The 25,862-nt window shown below is 34.5% G+C and overlaps 1 protein-coding gene across 1 annotated transcript; it reads left to right on the forward strand.

Moving 5' to 3' along the window:
• The first annotated feature begins 2,508 nt into the window (after window positions 1–2,508).
• LOC141623413 (zinc finger protein JAGGED-like) lies at window positions 2,509–8,378 on the forward strand. The gene is made up of 5 exons (XM_074439522.1): window positions 2,509–2,610; window positions 2,982–3,076; window positions 3,906–4,019; window positions 5,380–5,470; window positions 7,788–8,378. Coding segments are annotated over exons 1-5 (651 nt in total). The 5' UTR covers window positions 2,509–2,608; the 3' UTR covers window positions 8,137–8,378.
• The last annotated feature ends 17,484 nt before the right edge of the window (window positions 8,379–25,862 follow it).

A 25,862-nucleotide genomic window follows, 5' to 3' on the forward strand; every position in this document is an offset into this window, starting at 1 on the left:
TTTATTTATTGTTGCTTATGCCTCACCTGTTTATTCCATCATTTCTTTATTCCTTATTGGTTTAAACACGAATGATCCCATGTTTAGTTATGATTCGATTCACTCATGTCCTATCTAATATGATTGTTTGTTTATGTTCTTTGTTATGTTCGTTTCGACATATTGTGGCTGAGAGAACCTTGAGTTACTCCCTACTGACTGTGGCGTTCATGTTTACATAAATGACAGGTGGTGAAGATGCTTACATGGGGAAGACGTGTGGGCTAGCGAGAACTAAACCCTTGGGCCTTAGTTGCTAGTTTAGAAACCCCTTATATGTTTATTCGTGGGATATCTTTTCCCTCTTTTCTAGACTTGGGTTGTAATAACCTAAATTGGTCCATTGTTGTATTTGTTTCTTTTCGTTAGTGGCACCCGCGTGCTATTCTTTAACTAGTAATTTTAAAAGTTTTTAAAACATCACAAATTTTCGCTTTAATTTATTAGTTATATTTTCCGCTTTATCGCGGGGTGTCACAAATGATAGATGAAATAAAATCACTGGGTTTGTTACATAATATTCATGTCCGAGTTGCGCAACATTTTCCAAAACGTGGTTTGGGGGAGCAAATGCTTAGATGTGCCCAATCTGAAAACTTCCGTATGCGCAAAAAATCCTTCGTGTCATCTAAGAGATCTTATACGAGAACCATCAAATGTCAATGCCCGTTTAGTTTGAAATGTGTTAAACAAGAGGACGGTATTTTTAACAAACCATAAAAATTCAGAGAATCGGATTACATAGGATTAAATGGACTAAAAATTCAAAAATCGATAAAAATTCAGAGAATCTCATCATCTTCAGTGCTGTGTTTGTTCGATAATCTCATCATCTTCTTTGATTTCTTACTGTTTCCCATTTTACATGATGGGATTTTTAACAAACCATAAAAATTCAGAGAATTAGATTAAATGGTTATTTTTGCTGGTATCGTCTGATGACAAATGTGCATTGAACATCGCCACATCTAACCTTGTTATACATTCTTCCATCACCTAAGCATCAACCCACAATTCATATCCACATTCTTCCATCACCTAAGCATCCCCTTCCACTACGAGATTCTCGCGAAATGATTCCAACAGATCCCATTTCGAGGGGTGGTCGGTGTGGGGAGGGGGATGGCGACCAGGATGGTCGGCGGGGAGGGGCGGCGACTCGGGATGGTCGATGCGGGGAGGGACTGTCGATGCGGGGAAGGGACCGTCGCCGCGAGGACAAGGGTGTGATGTGATGGTCGTCGCGTGGATGAGAGTGTGGTGTGATGGTCGGCGGCGCAGGGACGGCCGGTGTGGGAGGAGGGTGGCAGTGAAAATTTGGGGTTTTTTTACTTCTTTTGTTTCTCTCTCTGTTGTTTCTCGTTTGATGAGGGGAAGAAATGAGAGGGGTAGTTTTGGAATAAGGTGGAATTAAGTGCGGGATTGAGTAAAATGATGTGCGGGATTTAGCACGTCCCAAAGAAAAAGCATTTTTCACAAATTTTCCCTCCAAAAAACATCTTTTTAAATAAGGAAGCTAATTACAATTAAGGGCATTCAATTTTTATTTTATTTCATTGAATTATTATATTTTTATTAAAATTAATCTTTTCATCAAATTATATTATTTTCACTAAACTCTAAACTATAATCTCTTAATTAAAATATAAATAAAATTTATATAAAATTATAAATTGCTAAATCTTTTATTGATATTATTATTTGAGAATGATTTGACTCATACTACGTATAAAATAAAACAGTAAATCGTTATTATTGTTTTCGTGACAAATACCTAAATAAGAAAATTTAAAAATTGAAATCATTAGCTTTTTGGTATGAAAATATTTTGTATAAAACACATTTAAGCACATTACTTAATTGTCTTGATTAAATGTAAGTTACAACTTTTTTTTTTCTCAAACCAAAATACAATGACGAGAAATATGAACAGTTAATGAGATATCGCTATTATACAAGTAATTTATTAAAATAAAATAAACTCAATATATACCGTGTATTTATTGCACGGGGTCTAAATTATTTAAGTTAAAAAGAAGAGAGGCTAAAGCGGAATGATATGAAAAGACAAGGTATATTGATGCCAAATATGAAAAACTCTGTTGATGCTGAAGCTGCAAAAATGACATTCATGTTTGTGCCTTTTACAATATAAATACAAAGACATACAATTATGAAAGGGAAGTAGTAACATAGATATAGGGCCATAGACCTAGGCACCCTAGCCAAAGCCACGTCGCTCTCATTGGTTCACTACTCAAACCTAACCAAATGACACTAACACCTGCCTAAACTATCACCCTCTCTTCTCCCTTCTCTTCCCTTCTTTTCCCTTTTTAATTAATTTCAACAATTCACACTTTTTTTTATTTTCCCATTATTTTTTTGTAATATTAAAAATTATTATTATTATTATTATTATTATTATGTTTTCTATGTGTTTTTGGTACCTATTTAAGAGAAAAGCAGCTGACACACAGAAAACTGAGAGACATCTCTTAAGCTAAGCTTACCTTTACTTCTTCTCCACCTTCTTCAAACTCAAAGTTTACTCACTCACCACTTTACCATGTATGCTTAACCTCATCATCCTACTCTTACTCCTCTTCTTATTATTTACTCCCTCCTTCTCAGTCTATTCACCTTTCCGCTTTTTCGTGTTAGTGGATTTTAAACAAATGACTGAGACGGATGGATTTTCATAATACTCTTGTTTTCGTTAATATAAATCAAAGCACGTTATTATAACTATATTTTCTTGTTGATTTTATTCCTTGTTATGAATTAATTAATTTCTTTGGTGAAATAATTATTACTCCGTATTTTTTTTTATACTAAGCGTTTAATTAGTGTTAATGGTACGTGTTAGTTGTTTATAGAGAAAGATTAAATATGTGAATTAATATTTAATTGGTTGAAAACAAAAATGTGGTGGGTCGCAGGAGATCAGAAGGGAGCCCATTAGACCTGAATCATTTGCCGGAGGATTTCACAAGAGATGGCAAACATGCTTATGAAGAAGACACTTCCACTTCTGGTATATATCCTCCATTATTATTATTATTATTATTATTATTATTATTATTATTATCGTATAATACATCCCCACTCCACTGATTGAGTGTACCGTGTACCATGTACGTTCATCATAAATTTGGTGTATTACTAATTCTTATACGAGACTGTCTCATTATAAGATTATCGTTAATCTAATACTCCGTATGTATTAATTTTAACTTGAGTCGATCTCATTATAAGAAAACAGCGAGTCTGATCTATAGTCTTTATTAGTTATTTATTGATTTTATTTTTAGTGTTTTGATGTATAATATTAGAGCATGCACTTCACTAGAGATAGATTAGCTCCGTTTTAAGTAACTATTTGGCATTTAGTTGTCTAATACAGTAATAATACTTCTAAATTAGTGTTAGCTGTTAGAAGAAAGTAGAACTAAAAATATTTGGCAACTCTTAAGAGAAACTTAAAGGGTAAAGATTGACCTAATACATAGTTTTTTTTTTCAATCTTTTCATCATATTTATTCATGTTTATTGCACATAATTTAGGATAAAGTATTTTTAACCTTCTTGTTCTTTCTTCTACTTTTGACCTTATTTTTTCTTTCATTTTCTTATTATTTTAATGAGCGAAGAAGAAAAGGCGTAAACATGTTTATTACTCCCTCCTTCCCGGTCATTTGTTTACTTTTCATATTTTAATGGAATACCTAAACAAATGTTCGGGACATACCGGATATTTATTTTGAGGCTGGGAAAAAACAATTTTTTTTTAAAAAAAGTTGGATAATGTTGCAACTATAATTAATGTTTGCTTAATAAGTACATTTTTTTTAATTTTATGGCAGGACAAAGAAGGAAGAAAAAGGAAGAAGAGAACAAAGAGTATGAATGTAGGTTTTGTTCACTCAAGTTCTGCAAGTCACAAGCTCTTGGTGGCCACATGAACCGCCACCGCCAAGGCAAGTCTTAAGCACCAAGTATTTTTGTAACACAAATTCTCATTTAGACGGGTTATCCGTCTGAAATTTAAGATGAGTTAAGTAGTTTGCGTAAAACAAAAACAGAATGCATAACATTAAACAATATATTGATTTTATATGAACATATGAAAATCTATTTTAATATTAAGACGCATATATTCATCTTAAGAGAGACTAACTTTAATTTACATTATTTACTACTCCCCCTTATTCTCTAAGATCAGATCTTTCACTTTCCTTATTTATCTATTATTTGTGGTCATAATAACTTATAACCCCACATTCTCTCTCCTACTTTCATTTACATCCGCATATCATCATACCACTAAATTTCACTCCAAAATAAATGTGGAAGAACTTAGTGAATAGGAGGGAATACCTTAGATTTATTATAACATTTGGGGCTACCGACTACCTAAGTCATGGACTCATGGTTAATAACTTGAACAGTTATATGAGTATGTTCAGGTGTATTAGAAATTAAGTCTATCATTTTCACAAGTATTCATATTATGTACTTTCAGAAGTCTAATTAACGTTGTATACTCCATACTAATTATGTCACAAATCAAAACCGGTGACTTACTGCCCCTCTATCTTAGTTAATAATTTACATTTATATTCACTTTGCAAAATAAATCAAACGTAAATAACTGTTCGTAAATTCTCATTGTAGATGGGTACTTTTCGTCTACATTGTAGACGGTGCAAAATATCGTAATTTTAAAAAAAAATGTTACCATTTTAACGACAAAATGTTAAAGCTTAGAAAATTGTTTAGGTAGTTTTTTTTATCAAAAAATGGTTACATTTTGTTGTAAATGGGTCATATTTACTCTGTTTTAAATGTAATACGAAAAATGACCGTCTTAAAAGAGATTTTCTGTTGTTAAAATGGCCCATATAAAATTTCAATACAATTAAGTGGTTTTGCATAAGAGTAAATACAAGTAAATGAGTAGTTATATTTACCTTTTATAAATAACTAAATTTAATCCACTTGTATAATGGAGTAGTTAATGTAGCCACTACTAGCCAGTGTGGAAACAAAAAGAGAAAAAAATTTGAAGGTTAAAATTTCCGATTTTACTGATCCGTAATTTGATCTTTTATAACCTGCCATGGTATATAGACCTATAGGCTATAGTATCTCGTATTCCTACAAAATTGTTAAGAATACAACTCATAATATGGTAGGCAAAGCTTTTTGGGTTTAGGCTGTCGACACTGATTTGATAGATGGTAAACCTTTTTACGGTTTTCTACTGCTCTGCATGATCTAAGTGCTACTAATATAGTTGTTGTTTTTACTGATGTTTATTGGTTATTCACTTATCAGAAAGAGAAACGGAAACACTAAACAAGGCTCGTCAACTGGTCTATACCAATGATCATAACTCTGTCGCCCACCCCCTTCCTACTCACCTTGGGTATGTGTTTCTCTCCTTTCTCATTTTTTCCAACACAAATTCTATGGGTAACAAGCTTGTCACAATTCATGGATTATACAATCAGTTATATCAGTTGTACTGTATAAAATCTGAGCTTTGTAATATAGTATTCGAGTTTTATGTTAAAGAATATGAGCTTTATTCGAGAGTATCTGAACTCATCCATTTATACATTAAAAATATAAACTTTAAATTAGCTCAAAAAAAAAAATATAATCTCGGATTCTTATAACTTAGTTGTACAATGTTCTATATATAACTGGATATATAATCCTATTTGTGAACTTGTCACGACTCGCAGCCAGTTTAAATAAGATTTAAAAGAAAACGGGTTATAAGATGCACAAGTTTATATATGACCGTCATAAATAAGATTAACTAATTTTCCAGTTACAAACTTTTAATTGATGTTCAAAATCTGTATTTAGTTGATATATTCTTAGTCATAATTTTCTTCCATTTAAATTTAATGTGTTAGATTATAGAAATTTGGATTACTTATATATTTATACAAAATTTCATTTTCTAATACTCCCTCCTATTCTCAATAACTCTCCCTATTCATGAAGGGCACCCGAATTAGAGGAGAGAGTATTATATGGTAAAGTATTTTAGTAGGAGTAGGAGATTGGAGAGAGGGTAGATATTGTGTGATTAAAAAAAGTATTGTTGTGGGGTAAGATGATTAAAATAAGTATTGTTGTGGGGTAAGGTGATTAAAATAAGATAAAGTATGGGTATTGTGAATATTATTGTGGGGTGAGGTGATTAAAATAAGTATAAAAGTTTGTCAAATAAGGAAATAAGAAGAGTATTGTGAATAGACGGAAAAAAAAATAAGGAGAGTTATTGAGAATAGGAGGGAGTATATTTTTACTGCTTGAGTTGACATACACTTAGCCATGAATCATGATACAAAGTTAGAGTACATTATAATAAAATTTATTGGATTCTAGAAATAAACACAACACAAATTCTCATTATAGACGGACATTATCCGTCTATACGTATAGACGGATATCATTTTCCCTCACAAAATACCCATTTGCCATAAAGTGGAAAGCACATGGGGGTGCCCCACCTTATCTCCCCCTACCCATTTTATTAGAGGTCTTTAGCCGTCTGTTCGCCCTACCCGTCTATACCAAGACCTATTGTAAACACAAAACATACAAGGGAGTTGTTCATTGTATTTCTCATTTTACAATAAATATTTTCCCATATTTCACTTACTGAAAATGTCAAAATAATTTATTTTATATTTTAATAAAAATATAAAAGTATTTAAAATATTCTACGATATACCCCTGAGTTTTTCGGGTTTCTATGTTGTACCCTTCCTTTTTTTTATATTCCGCATTGTACCCCTAAACTCCTTACTTATTTCTCCATCATGACCTCGTTTAACTCCCAATTAACTTTACCACTATCAAACAACCGTACTTGGAAACTTTATCACTATCAAATAACCGTACCTGGACCTTTATTTTGACGTATTAATGTTGTATCACCATCCTACATGAGAAACATCATCACAAATTACTTTTAATAAGCACAAACTACTATTAAAAATATCCGTTATGATTCATGACATGATAATGGAGCTTTGTTGAACTTTAAGTTAGATTCGTACACTATTTGGTGGGTTAATGAGTACTTCGGCGAACTAAGAAGTAAATACGTAAGTTATCGAGTAATTGGAATGATAAATAAACGATTTAATAGGTCAATTAAGAAAATAAGTTAGCAAAAACAATAAATAAGGTCATGGTATAGACTAATATATAGAGTTTAGGGGTAACCATAAAATTTCAAAAATGTAAAGGTGCACCATAGAATACCGAAAAACTAGAGGGTACACCGTAGAATATCTCAAAATATATTATTGAAAAATAAACACAAATATGGTGATTTATTTTTTCAAATATTGCAAATTCAGTTATAAGAATATCACAAATTCTCATTGAATGACAATTAAAGTTTTCAAAAAAATTACTGTATTTAGTTTTTAAATATTTGTTAGTATGATTTTGCTCCCTCATTCTAACTCGAGTGTTTTTCTATGATTTTTATTTAAATGAAGGAGGTTTAAAAAAAAAATTGAGGTAACATGAGTAAAAAATTTGAAAGGTAAATAAATAATTACAGAGGTAAATGTAAGTACTTTAGTTATTAAGAGTACTCAAATAAGATTCCAAAATGAAATCATATTCGTACACTAGATAAATAGACACCATATAACCCAAGAATCACTATGTTGATCTTCTTCCTGACTTGCTGTTATAAAATTTGGTAGGTCATATGTGTCACCAAGTGCTGTATACCACCATCAACATAATCCCAACACTCTACCACCATCTCAAGTATACCCTACAAGGTCAGTGATACTACCAGGTGTTCCGCCGCCACGTCAACCGCCACAATATCACCCTCTCCAATCATGTCTATACACCTCCCCACAACAACCACGCATGCTCCAAGCTGGGGACTACTACATGGCCCATGGTCATGCACTCACTGGATCATCCCCTACTGATTTCGGTACCAACTACAGTTGCATTGGAGCTCCTGTTGGCATTCCCGGGCTTGCACCGGGTGGTCGAGATGGGCCGGATTCCGATGATGGGATTGCAACTCCATATTGACATATTTTAAGCGTTATTATTAATCAAGCTAATTAAGCTTAGTCAGTTTGTTTAATTTAATTGTTTGTGTTTCAATTAGTTTTATTTTAGTGACCTTTTGTCATTGAATGTGCGAGTATGAAAACAAATTAAAATGAGGGACCATGCAAGAAGAGTGTAAGAGATATTGGTCTTTCTGCAGGAGTTTGATGACAGCTTTTGATTTTCATTTTAAATAATTTTCAAGTAGTATTTGCTTTTTATTTATTTTTAATAATTGCATGTTCTTTTCATTTGGATTTATACTGTCTCCTAAGTCACGCATTGATCATATCGTTTTTTGGTATTTATAAATTACTTATATTTTCTAGAAATATTTTACTTATTACATATCTACGTTACAACAATTATGATATAAAACCGTTTTACATAACCATTACAGTAAAACCAAGTGAATATTTAACAAAAAATGTCCACTACAATAACTCCCAGCAATCGCCGGTTTCCAAAATAAGGACATTAAAATCTTTTGTTATATGGTTTTATTTACAATGTGATATTGTAAAACCATTTACTATCTTATTCTTTTGGTTAATGTTTTAAACTTTGACCTCAAAAATTGAAATGCAAAATAACTCATACTCCAGAGTAGTTATCTCTGTTTGGAATCTCAGTCGCATAAAAACCGAATAGATAACTATTGATGAGAACTGATGAAACGACTATAATGAGAGAGAACTGTGAGAAGGTGCTTTCTAGAGCTTACAAACAGTGGTAGTGTCTCTCTTTCTGAAAAGGGCAGAGTTCAGATGGCAGATAAGAAAGAGAGAAGAGAAAGTATATTTGTTTGCATGTTAGATTTTATATACGGAAGAGTAATATTTTATGAACAAGGAGAAACTAAGGGAACTAGAGTTTGAGTCAAGTGGGGACAACCAGTTAGAAATGAACTGAATCTTTCTAACTTGCCTTTCCTTCTAATACAGACTTCCATTTACGATTTGTATTTGCATGGTTATCCCAGTCTCAGGGAATGCAGCTTATCTATTTTTGGTAAATCAGTTTCTACATATTATTTCCATTTTAATTTTAGGTCATAAGTATACTGTTTAATGTACCTAAAACTATTTCCAAACGAGAAAATAAACTATAACTATCATGTTTTCAGAAGTTAACATGACTAATTGTACAATAATGTATTAGGGTAGATCCCGTACAAATGTAGGGTTTTTTTAGGTTATAATGTGTAGAAAAATTAATATTTAGTAATTAAACTTTAAATTAAGTATTACCGTCTACAATTATTATATGTGGTATTAGGAGGTAAAAATTACATTTATTTGTATTTTCGTGCTGTATTTTCATGTGTGTGGCGATAATAAAGTGATGGAGAAGATTCTTAAATATAGTACTCCTATTTAAGATACATTTATGGTTAAAGTTCGACAATAATATAAGCAAAATATATTAGTTTGATAATATAATTACAAAATTCATCACACATAAAATATATATGGTAGTCCAATATATTTTACCGAATATATTGTTTCTCTACAAAAATTATCAGATAAGACTTATGGAGTATATGTTAGACCCAACATTTATTTATTTATATCGAATAACCAAATTGTTTAGCCCAATTTATAGGTGACAAGATTTGAGCGGGAAAATCTCTAATTTCACCTATTCTTATAATAAATAGAGGATTCAAAGATATATAAAAAAAGAATGACATTATGTGATAGGGTTTTTGGCACAAATAATATACAAAAATAAAATGTAAAACACACAATATTTTGTATGTGATTGATTAACCCACAACTTAACTTTGTATTATTATTCATACTCTTAACAAAAAAACAATTTCTATCACTTAGCTCGTTTATTTGCATGGATGCTCTCTCTTCTCTCAATCGCCAATCATAGATCGATCTTGATTAGACACCCTACTTCTCTGGGAGAGAAGGTGCCACCTTCTCACACATTTTTACTGATAACACCTTACTTTTTGGCAGTACCATTGGAAAAAACTTGTGTGCTCTTCAAAGCACCCTCAATGAATTTTGTCTTTCCTTTGATCGAAAAATAAATTTCAACAAAAGTAAGCTCCATTTCTCCCCTTACATTCCTTCTGACTCCCATCTTATGTGTGAGAGTGTTCTAAACATGAAACACTTCCCTTCCCTTGGTATATGCCTAGGATTTCCTCTTACCACTAGAAAACCCTCTTGAACCGATATCCAACAAAACCATTGAAAAAATTCAAGCTAAGCTCGCAAGTTGGAAAAACAAGTTTCTTTCTCGAGCCGGTAGGATTCGTCTCATCCAATATACTCTTTGTAACACCCCGGTTTATAAAAGAAGTCTTCGTCAAGACATTCCCTAATAAAACGGACTGTTACCATCTCGGTTTCCCGAGGTAGTGAATAACAAATTAAACTCCAAGGCAATTTATATAATATTTTAACTTAATTATTACAAATCCTCTTTTCAACTCAAATTACAAGAACTGACATAAATAAAAGTGAAAGTCTTCTAGATGATGATCTAGCTACTAAGTCGTCTGATCCAATGTCTCACGCCTATCCAGCTCCCGTTCTATCTCTTAAACCTGTCAAGTCTGCTCCCCATAAAACGGTTCATCACAGGTGTTCACGAATACACATGGTCAACCACGAGGTTGAGTAGGGAAAACAATGAAACAATAAAATATGATATGCATGCTCCTCCGTTACCTCCATCTCCATCTCAACTCATATCTCAAATCTCATACCCGGAACGCCCTTGACCATACCGATCCCGGTAGACTATATATCGACCGAAGCCGATCTGCCAGCTCGCAGCTGAGGACACCAGGGCAAGTCCTGCAGAACCCGCCTGGGCCTTATCACAACATCACATCGTATCTCAACATCGTCACTACCACATCATCCTCCAACTCCAATGCATATGAAATGCTCAATGAGAATTAATGCAATGCAATATGTATATAAATCATCGAACTAATGAATCATAGAGTCATGCCGATTTACCCGATGTTGTGATATCATACTCAATACGATCAAATCAGTCAATCACCTTTCCGAATATAAATGATAACGTAAATCAACAACCATGAAACAAGTCAACACAATTCAACAACAACGATAATCAGTCAAGTGTATTTCCCTACCTCAAAGTGCCAGCAATTCCAATTAAGCAGTTAAGCAGTCCAGAAAGTAAAGCAATGAATTTGATTATCGATCCTTCACGAATCCGACACCTAGAACAATTATAATATTTATAATTACTAACTACTAAATATAGAAATCTCCCAAAATAGAAACTTTCCCGATATAGTAACATTCCACTTTAACCAGTCCCGACTCAAAGTCCATCTCTAATTATTTAAACGACTCGGGGATTAAATTAAATAAATTATTTAATGTCTCGGGAATAATTTATTTAAAAGACTCGGGAATTAAATTAAATAACTAATATGATAAATAAAAGATTAAACGAATTATACGATTTAAGAAATACCCGAATCAACTTTAAACAATTCAAACATCCCGAGTCCAACCCGTCTTTAATTATTTTACTATTATTAATTATTATTTTATTTTAGATAACTCGGAATTAAATCAAATCGATAAACTAATTAAAACCGTATCAAACACTCAACAAACAACCCGACTCCACAACCCGTACTTCACTCTCACCCAACCTCACCACGCGCCGCCTGAACCACCGCGACAACCACCAGACCTGCTGCCCACTTCGACCCCACCACCAACAACCACCACCAGCCTGGTCGACTGCCGCCAGGGAGTCGAACCAGGGCTGGCATTTGGCCTGGTTCACCGTGCATCATCACCAAACACCCTCTGTTCTCTTTTTACCACCACCATGGCCAACACCTGTACCCTGCAACACCACCACAGTCCTGCTCTCCGTCAACCCACGCACACAGACCCCATAGCACCACCTTGTCGACCTCCCCCTAGTCGACGGTGGCACCACCTCAAAGCTACCCATCTAAACCCGTCTGAAAACCCGCAAGTTAACCCGTGTGTCAACCCCTGTCGACAACACCTCCTGCCGCCATTTCCACCGCCCAAAACCACCATAACCACCACCACAACACTCATCACTAAACACCCATTTCCCCTACCCCGTCAACAACCACCATTAACACCTCTATAAGACACGAAACCATAACCAACAACTCGACAGAAAAACAAAACAGAGGAGGAGGTTGTTCTTACCATTTTCATGCCGCCACAAAGAGCCACCACGGCCACCCACGGACGTCGACGAACGGCCTAAGGCCTTCCTTGCTTTGTGCCGTCAACACTCTTAGCCACTCTCTCTCTCTCTCTATCCGTGAAAGGTTGAGATTTGGTGTTGAGGAAGAAGGGAGGCGGGTTGAGGGAGTGTGTAGTGAGGGAGGCGGGTTAGGGGGGACCTGTTAGGGGTTAGGGTTAGGGCACTATTAGGGTTAGGGTTTAGGGTTAAGGGTTAAATGGGCTTTAGGGTTTAATGGGCTGAACATATATTGGGCCAACTTAAATGGGTCAGCTCACAATTCGTATTTCTTATAAATCCGTCTCAATTAACTCACGATAGCTTAACGTAATTATCGACTAACATTTAACCCGACATAATTAGTAATATAAATTGTATAATAATTAATATATAATAATATCCGTTTAATTAATTATATAAAATTACGGGGTATTACAGTCTTCCCCCCTTAAAATGAACTTCGTCCCGAAGTTCGCTCCCATACTCAAACAACAGAAGGGTATTGTATATCGTACTTACGGACGTCACGCATTTCTAACTCGGTTAACACACACTTTTGACACATCAATTAAACATAACAAATACGGAATGTTACATTCTGCCCTCCTAAAAATAAACTTCGTCCCGAAGTTTAACTCATCTTCACTTAACCCAATTAACTACAACTAATAACTACCTGCGAACACAAATATATAACAACTATATAATCATCTGAGAACACCGTCATCTTCCATCTAAATTCCGATCTCAAACTCAGTAACTCAATAACCATGGTCGACTTTGGACCGCAAATGTAACTCTTTCAGCGCAAAGGCTCCACAACTCATAACTCAATACCGTAGTTTAACTTATACTCTCCTTTTACACCTCAACCAACTAATGAAGTATATGAATAAAACATATAGAGCTCATTTGCATAGGTACCCCACAACGAACATCTACTTGATCAAAACTACAATCTACAACCAAGTGCAAATTAAACATCAAGATTTTACAATCCTCCCCAACTAAAAACATGGTTACGTCCTCGTAACCTTCATTATTATAACTAAAGTTCTCAAACTACTGCTAACAACTGGAAGAGGATAAAAGATTCTCAACTCACACTTAAGTTAACTCATCCTTACTAAAGACAATCGATATGCAAGCTCTTTCAAGGAAGCTACCGTTACCAGTAAAAATCATTAGTAATTATTCATTTGACCAATCATTGTAATCTCATACCTTAGAAACATAGGGGATCACTCAACATAAGAAAAGAATTAGGGTCAAAACTTGATAAATCGATTTATGAAAATTTATAACCTATTAGGTCCAGTCTGACTTTCTTTTACTTAATTGTACAAATTTAGGTCAAGACACAGAATCGCCGATAAAATGAAGACAACCGGTTTTATAAAGACTTATCATCCCGTAAATATTTTTAATCCTCATAGCAAAGGGTTGGGAATTATTCACGAATGACGAATGCACCTTGATTGACAAATTCTACAAACTTATTGGTCGAGTCAAACAAGCGAGTAAGTAAAAAATGATATTGGAAAGTTAATCATACAAGACTATCATACATAAAATTTCGTTCTTGGTATTAAATATATTTAAACTGCACCCAACACCATGACATAAAAGATTAATGTATTTAACTATACCAATTTTACCAATATCCCTTACATATCATGCTAATATCAACTTACCGTGTTAACACATAACTCACTTAAATCACCACATTACATTTCCCGTTTAGACATTCGTAATTAACCACACCCACCAATTCGCTATATGAACGAACAACCTGACTAAATTATCCCACTACTTGTGACTCCGTTCTAGTTTCATTCCTCCAACTAGCAATTATCATGGAACCATACCACCAGGCAGTGGTGGAAATCGATTCTGAATTTATACTCATACGACAAAATTTTAACTTCATTTTCAAAACTTTTACTTTCATACTGGACGGTGAATAATTTCTTAACATAAATCTTATAACAGAGTCGTCCATTGAATCCATTTACAGTTTACTACGAAACTCAAAATCAGATAAACTTATTTCAATTCCTTTAAACAAAACAAGCTTAGGTGTCGACTCATATATCGTAATTTACAGGTTCATCTTATTCATTTCAGTCCTATCTTTACTAATGAGCGACTATTACTTCAATCATCAGGATTTTAGTTGCACTTCTTTACTCAGTTATTTTCACGGCTCAATTAAACGTAACTATAACGACTATCATTTAAACCAACGCATATCATGTGAATCATCAAAGAGTTATCCCATTATAATTTCTAATATAATTATCATAAACAATCTTCATTAGAATATAATTGATAGCAACGACTCAAGAATTTAGATATGTCAAATGTTGTGCTACATCAAACAGTTTCCTCTATATCATGCCCATACAATTGTAAGAATCACTTTAGCATTTTATGACGATATAATAACAAACATATTCAATAATGAATAACAACACGGTTTATTATCATGTTATAGGTTTTAGGTTCAATTGAAATAATTTAATGCAATGAAAGTAATAAGTATAACTTTAGGCACACAACTTACATGAAAGTCTTTAAAACTCAGATGACATCCTACATGGGTGGACATTTAGACACGATCATTACTACCATCCATGTGTAAACATTTAAACATAATTATTATAATATTCATGCGAGTATATTAGAACAATCAAATTGACTTTTAACGCCATCACTTTACCAAGATACGACAGTATAGTTTATATTTATATATATCCGACCACTATGAAAATATGATGAACACACCAGAGATATTACAACATGCCAAATGTATATAAAATATGCAAACAACTGGACTCGTATAAACATTTCACCCTCGATTAAAATCAAATTAAGCTATCCAATTTTACTCATACTATCATGCCAACAATGTTATCAACTAAGTTTTAATTTTATCACTTGTTAAGGTACATAACTACCGAACATGCGTGCTACTATCGTTATATAAAACATTATAAATTCACATTACTAAGGCTCATGAATTACTCAACAACTATATGAAAACTCAACCTAGAACACACATTTTACAAGTCATGATTCACGTTGTAACTTTCAAAGATCACGAATAAATAACCGTTCGATTAAAACTTGATTCATATTATTTTTATAAAACACAGAGAGTTAAAAACACAGGGGAAAAATAATTAGGTCTACAGCACAAGAATTTCATTTTTTTTTAAAGAATTTTACAACTTAGTGGGTCCAAAACAAACATGTGACAGCTATTGGTTCAAACTTGGGTCAGTTTGCAAAATTTATTATTTAATATTGAAACATCAAGATTTTTCGTGGCTTATTAATTTGAAAACATATGCGAATCTTCCGATCGATGGAGTTGGAATTATGAGAAAATTATTAATACAATTTAAATGAGGATTTTCACAAAATGTTGGTCAAAATATCACTGCACAGGAACTCTCTAGCCATAGCTTACTAAAATATTTATTACTCCTAATACGTATATCATATAAGCATGAAACCGACGCCAAATGAACACTAACTCACGAGGCTACCTCTCATAAATTTTCATCCTTAGGCAATAACAGAAAAGAAATGGCAGTAAGGTCAATTAAAGAGTAACATCAACTAAACGAGTTTCAGCACTATGTCATTCATTTTCTATGTCCCAATTCTTACAACTATACTATCGATACTAATCCATCCTAACTTAAATCTCACACTGTACTTACGTAAACATCTATCCCGTAGAATCCCTTCGCATCTCGATCTACCCCGTACTTCTAAATCACGATTGCTATGACTATAAACATGCAATTCAATAGTATTTCTAATTACTATCACAATACTATACTAGCATGGCTTTGGGATGACATAACCGCATATTACTTAGTCATAGTAGTGCTATCAACACACCATTCATACAAAATACTTACCGCAGCGTTGTCCTGTAAAATGGTTAGAATATATGGGTCTCAAGGTATACATCAACTCGATTATGCAATAATCAATGTATTAATCAGTTAATACTTAGGCAACGATATTTGAATTTCATGCTCAACCTCAAGCAACTATTCTACCCTTTCTCTCGTATACACTCCTGGTTTAGGTCAAGCGAGAGGGCCCTTTGGTTCGGTGTGAGGGGGCCCCTAACTCATACCTTACCTTAGTGTGCTCCTACGGTTCTATCCAGGGTTCATTTTATTTAGACACATCCTATGTTCATTGGGCTCATTGGTTTAGGCCTGAGGATCGTTCGCTCTGATACCACTTTGTAACACCCCGGTTTATAAAAGAAGTCTCCGTCAAGACATTCCCTAATAAAACGGACTGTTACCATCTCGGTTTCCCGAGGTAGTGAATAACAAATTAAACTCCAAGGCAATTTATATAATATTTTAACTTAATTATTACAAATCCTCTTTTCAACTCAAATTACAAGAACTGACATAAATAAAAGTGAAAGTCTTCTAGATGATGATCTAGCTACTAAGTCGTCTGATCCAATGTCTCACGCCCATCCAGCTCCCGTTCTATCTCTTAAACCTGTCAAGTCTGCTCCCCATAAAACGGTTCATCACAGGTGTTCACGAATACACATGGTCAACCACGAGGTTGAGTAAGGAAAACAATGAAACAATAAAATATGATATGCATGCTCCTCCGTTACCTCCATCTCCATCTCAACTCATATCTCAAATCTCATACCCCGGAACGCCCAGCCATACCGATCCCCGGTAGACTATATATCGACCGAAGCCGATCTCCGCACTCCTTGTTGAGGACACAGGGCAAGTCTGCGAGAACCCGCCTGGTCCTTATCACAACATCACATCGTATCTCAACATCGTCACTACCACATCATCCTCCAACTCCAATGCATATGAAATGCTCAACAGTAATTAATGCAATGCAATATGTATATAAATCACTGAACTAATGAATCATAGAGTCATGCCAGTTACCCGATGTTGTGATATCATACTCAATACGATCAAATCAGTCAATCACCTTTCCGAATATAAATGATAACGTAAATCAACAACCATGAAACAAGTCAACACAATTCAACAACAACGATAATCAGTCAAGTGTATTTCCCTACCTCAAAGTGCCAGCAATTCCAATTAAGCAGTTAAGCAGTCCAGAAAGTAAAGCAATGAATTTGATTATCGATCCTTCACGAATCCGTCACCTAGAACAATTATAATATTTATAATTACTAACTACTAAATATAGAAATCTTCCAAAATAGAAACTTTCCCGATATAGTAACTTTCCACTTTAACCAGTCCCGACTCAAAGTCCATCTCTAATTATTTAAACGACTCGGGGATTAAATTAAATAAATTATTTAATGTCTCGGGAATAATTTATTTAAAAGACTCGGGAATTAAATTAAATAACTAATATGATAAATAAAAGATTAAACGAATTATACGATTTAAGAAATACCCGAATCAACTTTAAACAATTCAAACATCCCGACTCCAACCCGTCTTTAATTATTTTACTATTATTAATTATTATTTTATTTTAGATAACTCGGAATTAAATCAAATCGATAAACTAATTAAAACCGTATCAAACACTCAACAAACAACCCGACTCCACAACCCGTACTTCACTCTCGCCCAACCTCACCACGCGTCGCCTGAACCACCGCGACAACCACCAGACATGCTGCCCACTTCGACCCCACCACCAACAACCACCAGACGCCTGGTCGACTGCCGCCGGCGAGTCGAACCAGGGCTGGCATTTGGCCTGGTTCACCGTGCATCATCACCAAACACCCTTTGTTCTCTTTTTACCACCACCACGGCCAACACCTGTACCCTGCAACACCACCACAGTCCTGCTCTCCGTCAACCCACGCACACAGACCCCATAGCACCACCTTGTCGACCTCCCCCTAGTCGACGGTGGCACCACCTCAAAGCTACCCATCTAAACCCGTCTGAAAACCCGCAAGTTAACCTGTGTGTCAACCCCTGTCGACAACACCTCCTGCCGCCATTTCCACCGCCCAAAACCACCATAACCACCACCACAACACTCATCACTAAACACCCATTTCCCCTACCCCGTCAACAACCACCATTAACACCTCTATAAGACACGAAACCATAACCAACAACTCGACAGAAAAACAAAACAGAGGAGGAGGTTGTTCTTACCATTTTCATGCCGCCACAGCAGCCACCATGGCCACCCACAGACGTCGACGAACGGCCTAAGGCCTTTCTTGCTGTGCCGTCAACACTCTTAGCCACTCTCTCTCTCTCTCTCTATCCGTGAAAGGTTGAGATTTGGTGTTGAGGAAGAAGGGAGGCGGGTTGAGGGAGTTTGTAGTGAGGGAGGCGGGTTAGGGGACTGTTAGGGTTAGGGTTAGGGCACTATTAGGGTTAGGGTTTAGGTTTAAGGGTTAAATGGGCTTTAGGGTTTAATGGGCTGAACATATATTGGGCCAACTTAAATGGGTCAGCTCACAATTCGTATTTCTTATAAACCCGTCTCAATTAACTCACGATAGCTTAACGTAATTATCGACTAACATTTAACCCGACATAATTAGTAATATAAATTGTATAATAATTAATATATAATAATATCCGTTTAATTAATTATATAAAATTACGGGGTATTACACTCTTAATTAATGTTATTCCTGCCCACCTTATGCAATGCACACTAGTATAAAAACCCCCTATAGTGGTGGTCATAAATGACCTTTTTGTGGCGCTTTTTTACAACTTTTGGGTGCGTCGTATATCACGAGGTTGTTTATACTTTGCGGCGGTTGTACAACCGCCACAATAGCTTACCTCCGGTGGCGGTTTTTAAACAAAACCGCCATTATAGGCTTATATAAAACGACCGTTGTTACACAAGAACCGCCACTGTAACTCATATATAGTGGCGGTTATTGTTTGGAAAACCGCCACCGTAGGTATTTAAATAATATCATATTGTACCACTATAGGTAAGCACAATGACGGTTGTTTTAGCAGAATCGTCGTAAAAGGTAAGCATAACGACGGTTGTTGTTATAGAACCGCCATTACAGGTAATTATAACGTCGGTTGTTTGGCGAAGAACCGCCACTAAAGGCGAAATATTTTTGAAATATTTAATTTTTTCACGTCGTTTCTAAAGGAACCGTCGTAAAAATTATTTATATTTTTTTTAAAATAATAATTAATTTTCTACGAAAATTTCAGCAGCACCTCCCCATAAATTTGATAATTCCAAATATTATATGTCATAAAAAAAAAATGAGACCCGTCAAAAGAAATGTAACCACATTTATAGTACTCTTAACAACACAAGTCTAGCAACAAACTTACATCAATCTCGCATCACATCCAACATAAAAATAACATCAATATCATTATTACCAAATATGCATCCAAGTGTATGAATAACACACGCCTTAGTTGATAAACTAATCTACAAGTTCTCTAAACATTTGGTAGCCCACTCTTCTTTGATCTCATAAATATCGCCACTTGACATGCTTGATTCCTCCATAAGCTATAGTTAACAAATAGGTCAATTAGTAAGAATAGAAATCAACAACTTGATAAATAAATCATGCCAAGAACGTAAATAAGATGTACCTTCACAAATTCTTCTTCATTTTTACTCGAAAAGTAAAAAGTTATGTTATTCATCCACTTCATGACATAATAACCACACTCGTAATCCTTTGGTTGTTGATGACACTAAAAATTTATAGAAAAAAAATATGATATTAATTATGTAACATATAAAATGTAATTATAATTCAAAGTTAGTTGTTAGAATATAGAAGGAGATCATATTTCACTTACCAAGACGTCATCTTTGATGATAGTTTATTATTCTTTCTAGTGAAAATACGCCTTCCGCCTTGAATGCAATGTATTGACCAAGCATTTTGGAGTCTTTTTCTTATGTCCAATCTCTTTGGATTTTTTCTATCCGAATCCAATATATAAATAGTGTTTAACCCTAAGCATGTAACGATCAACATGCAATGGTTGCTACACATATAAGTTCATTTGTTGGAATTATTAATAATAATGAATCATATATTATTAAAATAATAAATTAAAAACAAATAAAATTATTACTTCTCATGAAATGCGCCAATGATGTAATTCTTTTCATCTTGAATCTTCCAAACACGTGCAATATAATCTTCACATTCTCGCCCCCTATGCATATATTCACAAAGTTTCACCAGACACTGATGTGACTCATATTTGTGCACATTTAGTCCCCGAACTAGCCTCGTTTCTATGCTTTCTAGTGCTTATTAGGGTAGTTTCTTATCTTTAGTTCCCTACTTTGCATATTCTTTGAGGTTTTCTGTCCTTGGTAGGAGAGGATTGCTAGCCTTGCATTTATGGAGCAAAGTAGAGCTAAATGTAGTGCATCTAATAACCAAGCATCAAAGAGGAGACCATTACTAAAGGCTAAGTGAATAAATGAAGTAGAATGGGCAATGATGAAGAGCCCCACGACCTCCCAACGATCCCTACGGATCCTTAGGCAGTCAAAGAGGAAGAAGAAGAGCTGCTCAAAGATCCGGGTGTAACACCCCCTCATACCAAGGTACCTTACCAAGGACTACCCTAGCATGAGAGACTGTTTGAAGGAAAAGTAGATCTATATACTCAACATATTCATATATGTTTTATTTTAATTTGTCATAAAATTAAATGGTGGATCTTATGCATGCAAACTAATAAACAATTTAAAGAAGAATTCATCATCTTACATAGGATGTTTCGGTTTTATGGGCACAAGTGAGTTCATCTACTCACTTGTTCTTGAGCTTTCCACATGTTAGGATGATCCTCCAAGCACTCAAAGTAGAATGCCTCCAATTAGTTGCACCCAAGACTAATCCCATAATTCTTACACTATTATTAACTAGATAATAATATAAGTAACCTTAAAATTATTCTAATATTGTATGATTACCACATTTGTAATCTTGAGAATATATTAGAAATTAAGAACAAATTCCATAAAAAAACAATTTTATGTATTTAGAGAGAAGTTAGAGCATTTTCTATCAAAAACATATGAAAAAGAAAAACACCACTCTCCTAAAGGAGGAGGGAGGGACGGTTCAAAGAGGAGACATGGGGAGTGCAATTTTGATGTTATTTATGCCCAATAGCTTTTGGCATGGATTAGAGAAAAATATGGAAAAGACAAAAGCCAATCAAAAACAATGGCTTGTCTCATGTGTGTCTAATTGTGTCTAGTGCACACAATTCAAGGCACATTTTACACGGTCCAAAATGACCCATTTACGGGTCCATTTTGGTTCTTATATTTGTCGTACAAATACGTGTAATTTTATTTTAAACATCGTCTCATGTTTTAAATAATTCCCAATTAATTTCGTCTAACATTACTCCGCAAATATACGTGTACAACTGCACATATATTTTACGTACCAATATTAATCACATTAATCGATTAGTACAAATTTAATAATCAACCGCTTAATTATTAATTCCTGTCTCAAAATTCATTATTCAATTATCGCATAATAAAAATAATAATTTCCGTGCCTTGAGTTCAAAACTCGAACTCTCTCTAAATAATTTGTTCGACTACCTTTTAGTCAATTTTAAGGAATTAATTAACTTGTATTGTCATACAATTAATTAATCTTTTCTATTATGGGAATCGTCCTTTAGGTGTGACCTCAAGGGATCAACTGACCACCACCGTCAAACGACAGTAATGTCAAGCTCTAGTCAGCCAATCATTACCGATAAATGTTGGTCGATTGACTATATATAATAGAATCATCCAAGCGTATTCTTGTAATGAGATTTAATAATGATATTTAAATCATGTGATCGCACTATTGTTGAGGACACATTTCCCAACAATCTCCCACTTGTCCTCGACAAGTGTGCGTCACCAATTCTCTTGTCCTATTACTATCTCCCACTCAATGCAAGGTGCCTTTCAGGTCGTACTTGCAAGTGATCATATCGAGAGTGGTTTCCTCGATCTGGAGAATAACTGATTGACCGGAATTTATCCACCATGGATACCTTCCGAGCGTGGCCACGCATTTCCAGTTCATTACTCCTCAAGTGGCCCCGAGATATTGTTTTAACCCCGACAAGGGGGTGGACAATTCCTATCGCACTTATTCCCTTCGACTAGCCACGCCCATCATAACCCAAAATATGCCCATTTGACCCCATTTACGAAGGTCGTAGTAACACAAATCAAAGTTAATCTGAAACTGTGCCATCTTAGGCGAATAGTCTTTAGTCAAAGAATCGACTCATTAGAATACTATAGTAGCTCTCGCCACGACCAGGCTTTATAAATTTGCCAGAACTCTATAAGCGGTCACTGCCCGACAAAGTGTTCCTAACAGTCTGCCTATGTGATCGACTAGTCATCTCACATGACTGTATGGCACTTGAACTTGCCATCAATCGCATCACACTCTAGTCACTTCGAGACGTCACCTCATATAAGTGACTATGGGCGAATACAATGCTAATCCGTGTTCACTTTAACGGGGTTCAATTGTCTCTACAACCCGTTTGGATGTAACAAAGTATAATAAAAGAGTTTTAAAGTAAAACTCGAACGACAAATGCGATTATCACATATGAATAGTCAATGCCTGATTACTATTTCATGTTCTATAATCTAATTTGATCTTGTACGTAGTTATTCATTTCAATTCAATTGAAATGACATGACTCATCATGTTTAGCCTTTGAGAAGGCTTTGGTTAGTAGGTTTTATCAATTTCTTGTACCTTACTCAACCTCACTACATACTCGGTTTCCTTTGTAATGTATACATTTGCATCACAAAACTTTCTGAGTACGTGTCGAGATCCAATCAAGACATAGGCCTTCTATCCTTAGAATAGCTCCCTTTGTTTTTCGCAGTGTGCGGGACTCTTCCTTCTTGCACATCCCATGATTGCAAGTGTACTCAATTTCCGTTATAAATATCTCTCATTGTTCTTTATTGCCTAGAACGATTATAGAAAATCTACTTCTTAATTAACATTGCCACAATGGTATCTTAACCATCCTAATGTGTTTTGATTATGGTTTTGTCGGAAACCATGCGCAATCTCAATTGTCAATTGTCACTTGTGTAACACCCTTACACAAAATTGCATCATAAACACTTTGTATCATAGCCTTAATGCTTCTGCAAGCACTTAAGGGTAATCTTTATAGCTTACTTGGTAAAGATTACTTAAATTAGATTTTGAAAACAGTTCATCATACTCAAAGCATATGAAGTGTTATACATCATTTCTTTTTAATTGATTCGGCAGCGGAAGCAAATGAAACAATCAAATATGTTCAATTTAATTGAACTAGTCATGAATCTTATCAACATAAGACTTCTTACTGACGCTAATATCATGTGGATTTATCTTCATAAATCCGGATATTCAAGATGTATTATAATACTCCAAAAGTCTTAAATCATTCTCAATGATCAATATGTCATCCACATATCGGACTAATTAAAAAAATTCCGTAACTCCCACTAAACTCCATGTATAAACATAACTTCTCGACTTATAGAGAAATGTTTTATCACATGATCAAAATTTTGATTCCAACTCATTGATGTCCTACTTAAGATTCTCTCTTAAGTTTCACATTATCTTAGGATTGCAAGAATCTATAAAACTCATGACATGTATTGAATACATTCCTTCTATTGAAGAAGTGGGTTTTAGATTCACTTGCTGTATGCATATCCTCATAATGAAACACAATCCCTAAGAAGATCCAAATAGACTTAACCATTTCAATTAGTGCAAAACCCTTTGCAACCAATCTTGCTTTGAAATATCTCTTTATTAGTGCAAAACCCTTTGTCACTAATCAAGCCCTTATGTTTCGGATTTTCATGGCTCTAAGCCTTGTATTGAGTTGTGACTTAAACACTCTTATGTAAGTCATATGTTCATTACTTTCTAGAAGTAATCAACTTGAATCAAACAATTTCTTTTTTAAGTTATAAGCTCTTTACTTTCTTAAAAGTAGCATGAATTCATCATCTTTAACAAGTGACGAATTTAACCTCCTAGGTTTTGAAGAAACAATGTCTTACACAAAACGTCTCATGTAGCCAAGAAAGACCAGTTTCTTGCGACATAACATTCTTTGTGGCTTTTGAATAATTTCTCCCACTCTGTCTTCTAGAAATAAACTTGTATTTTAGAAAGACAGCTTCACGAGCCACAAACCCGTCGTACTCGTGATAATTGAAAAGGGAAAAATGAGCATTTGTTTCTTGTGAAAACTTACAAACATGGTACCCTTACCATTTCATATCTCATATGATTCGATTTAGTGGAAAAAAAAAATTTAGACAAAAATGATAAAATCCCCAAAAGGATCAAGTAACTCAAAGTAACTTGATTAAAGTCCAAACCATATCGAATAGCGTTTGATTTCTTATCCAATCACACATTATTTCATAATGCGTGCTAAGAGATATTAACTTGTGATATTAGATCACATTTCCATTGGCTTATATCAAAGTCTTCACTTTGATAATCCCATCACGACTAAATCGTGATTTCTTTAACTCTTTAAACTTCTTTAAAGATTTTTCTATTTACCTTAATAAGTTAACACATTAGCGTCAACTTAAATCGTTGGTAAAAGAGAATGATCAACCTATTATGGATCAATGATTTATAACCTCGATCTCCTTTTCAACCAAAAGGCACGAGACATCTTGCTTTGAATACAAGATACGCATATACCATTAACAATCTAATGGTTTCAAGAGTACTCGTTAACTCTTTGCGTTCATCATTCCAAGATTTTAAGGTTTAATCTTGGGTTACCAATTTGAGTCTTGCATCATCTTCATGATATATTATTCTAGTTTGGTTTAGAATATAATCACCTTGATGATGGGCTAGCCATACATCAAATCATGGTGTATAGGGTCACAAAAGTGAAACCTCTTTTGTATCTTTAACAAATTGTATTCTTATTTAGAGTTTATGTACTTAATAGTCACAATTAAGTACAACTCCAAACCCGATAACTAGATTTAGTACACAATGACTCTATCTCTTGACTTCATTGTTGCTAGTCGTCATATTCTAATCATCCTATGTATCAAACATAATGATGAAAACCACCACCGGTTTCTAATATTGACGAAGTAATACTAGCAAAATTTATGTTTAATCAAATAAACATTTAACGAAGAAGGTCCCATTAGATGTCCCACAACTAACTTGTTGATTCTTCAATAATTTGGGGTAGTTTCCTTTCTCGTGTCTAACATTTAAGACAATGGAAACTTTATTGGTTGGGATTGATAGGTTTAGTATCGTCATTTCTTAATGACTTTACTTTTAACATTACCTTGTATCAATTCCATTATTATCCTTACTTCTTGAACCTCGTCCTCATCTTAACGGT

The sequence above is a fragment of the Silene latifolia genome, chromosome X, assembly GCF_048544455.1.
Source record: "Silene latifolia isolate original U9 population chromosome X, ASM4854445v1, whole genome shotgun sequence".
Lineage (NCBI taxonomy): Eukaryota > Viridiplantae > Streptophyta > Magnoliopsida > Caryophyllales > Caryophyllaceae > Silene > Silene latifolia.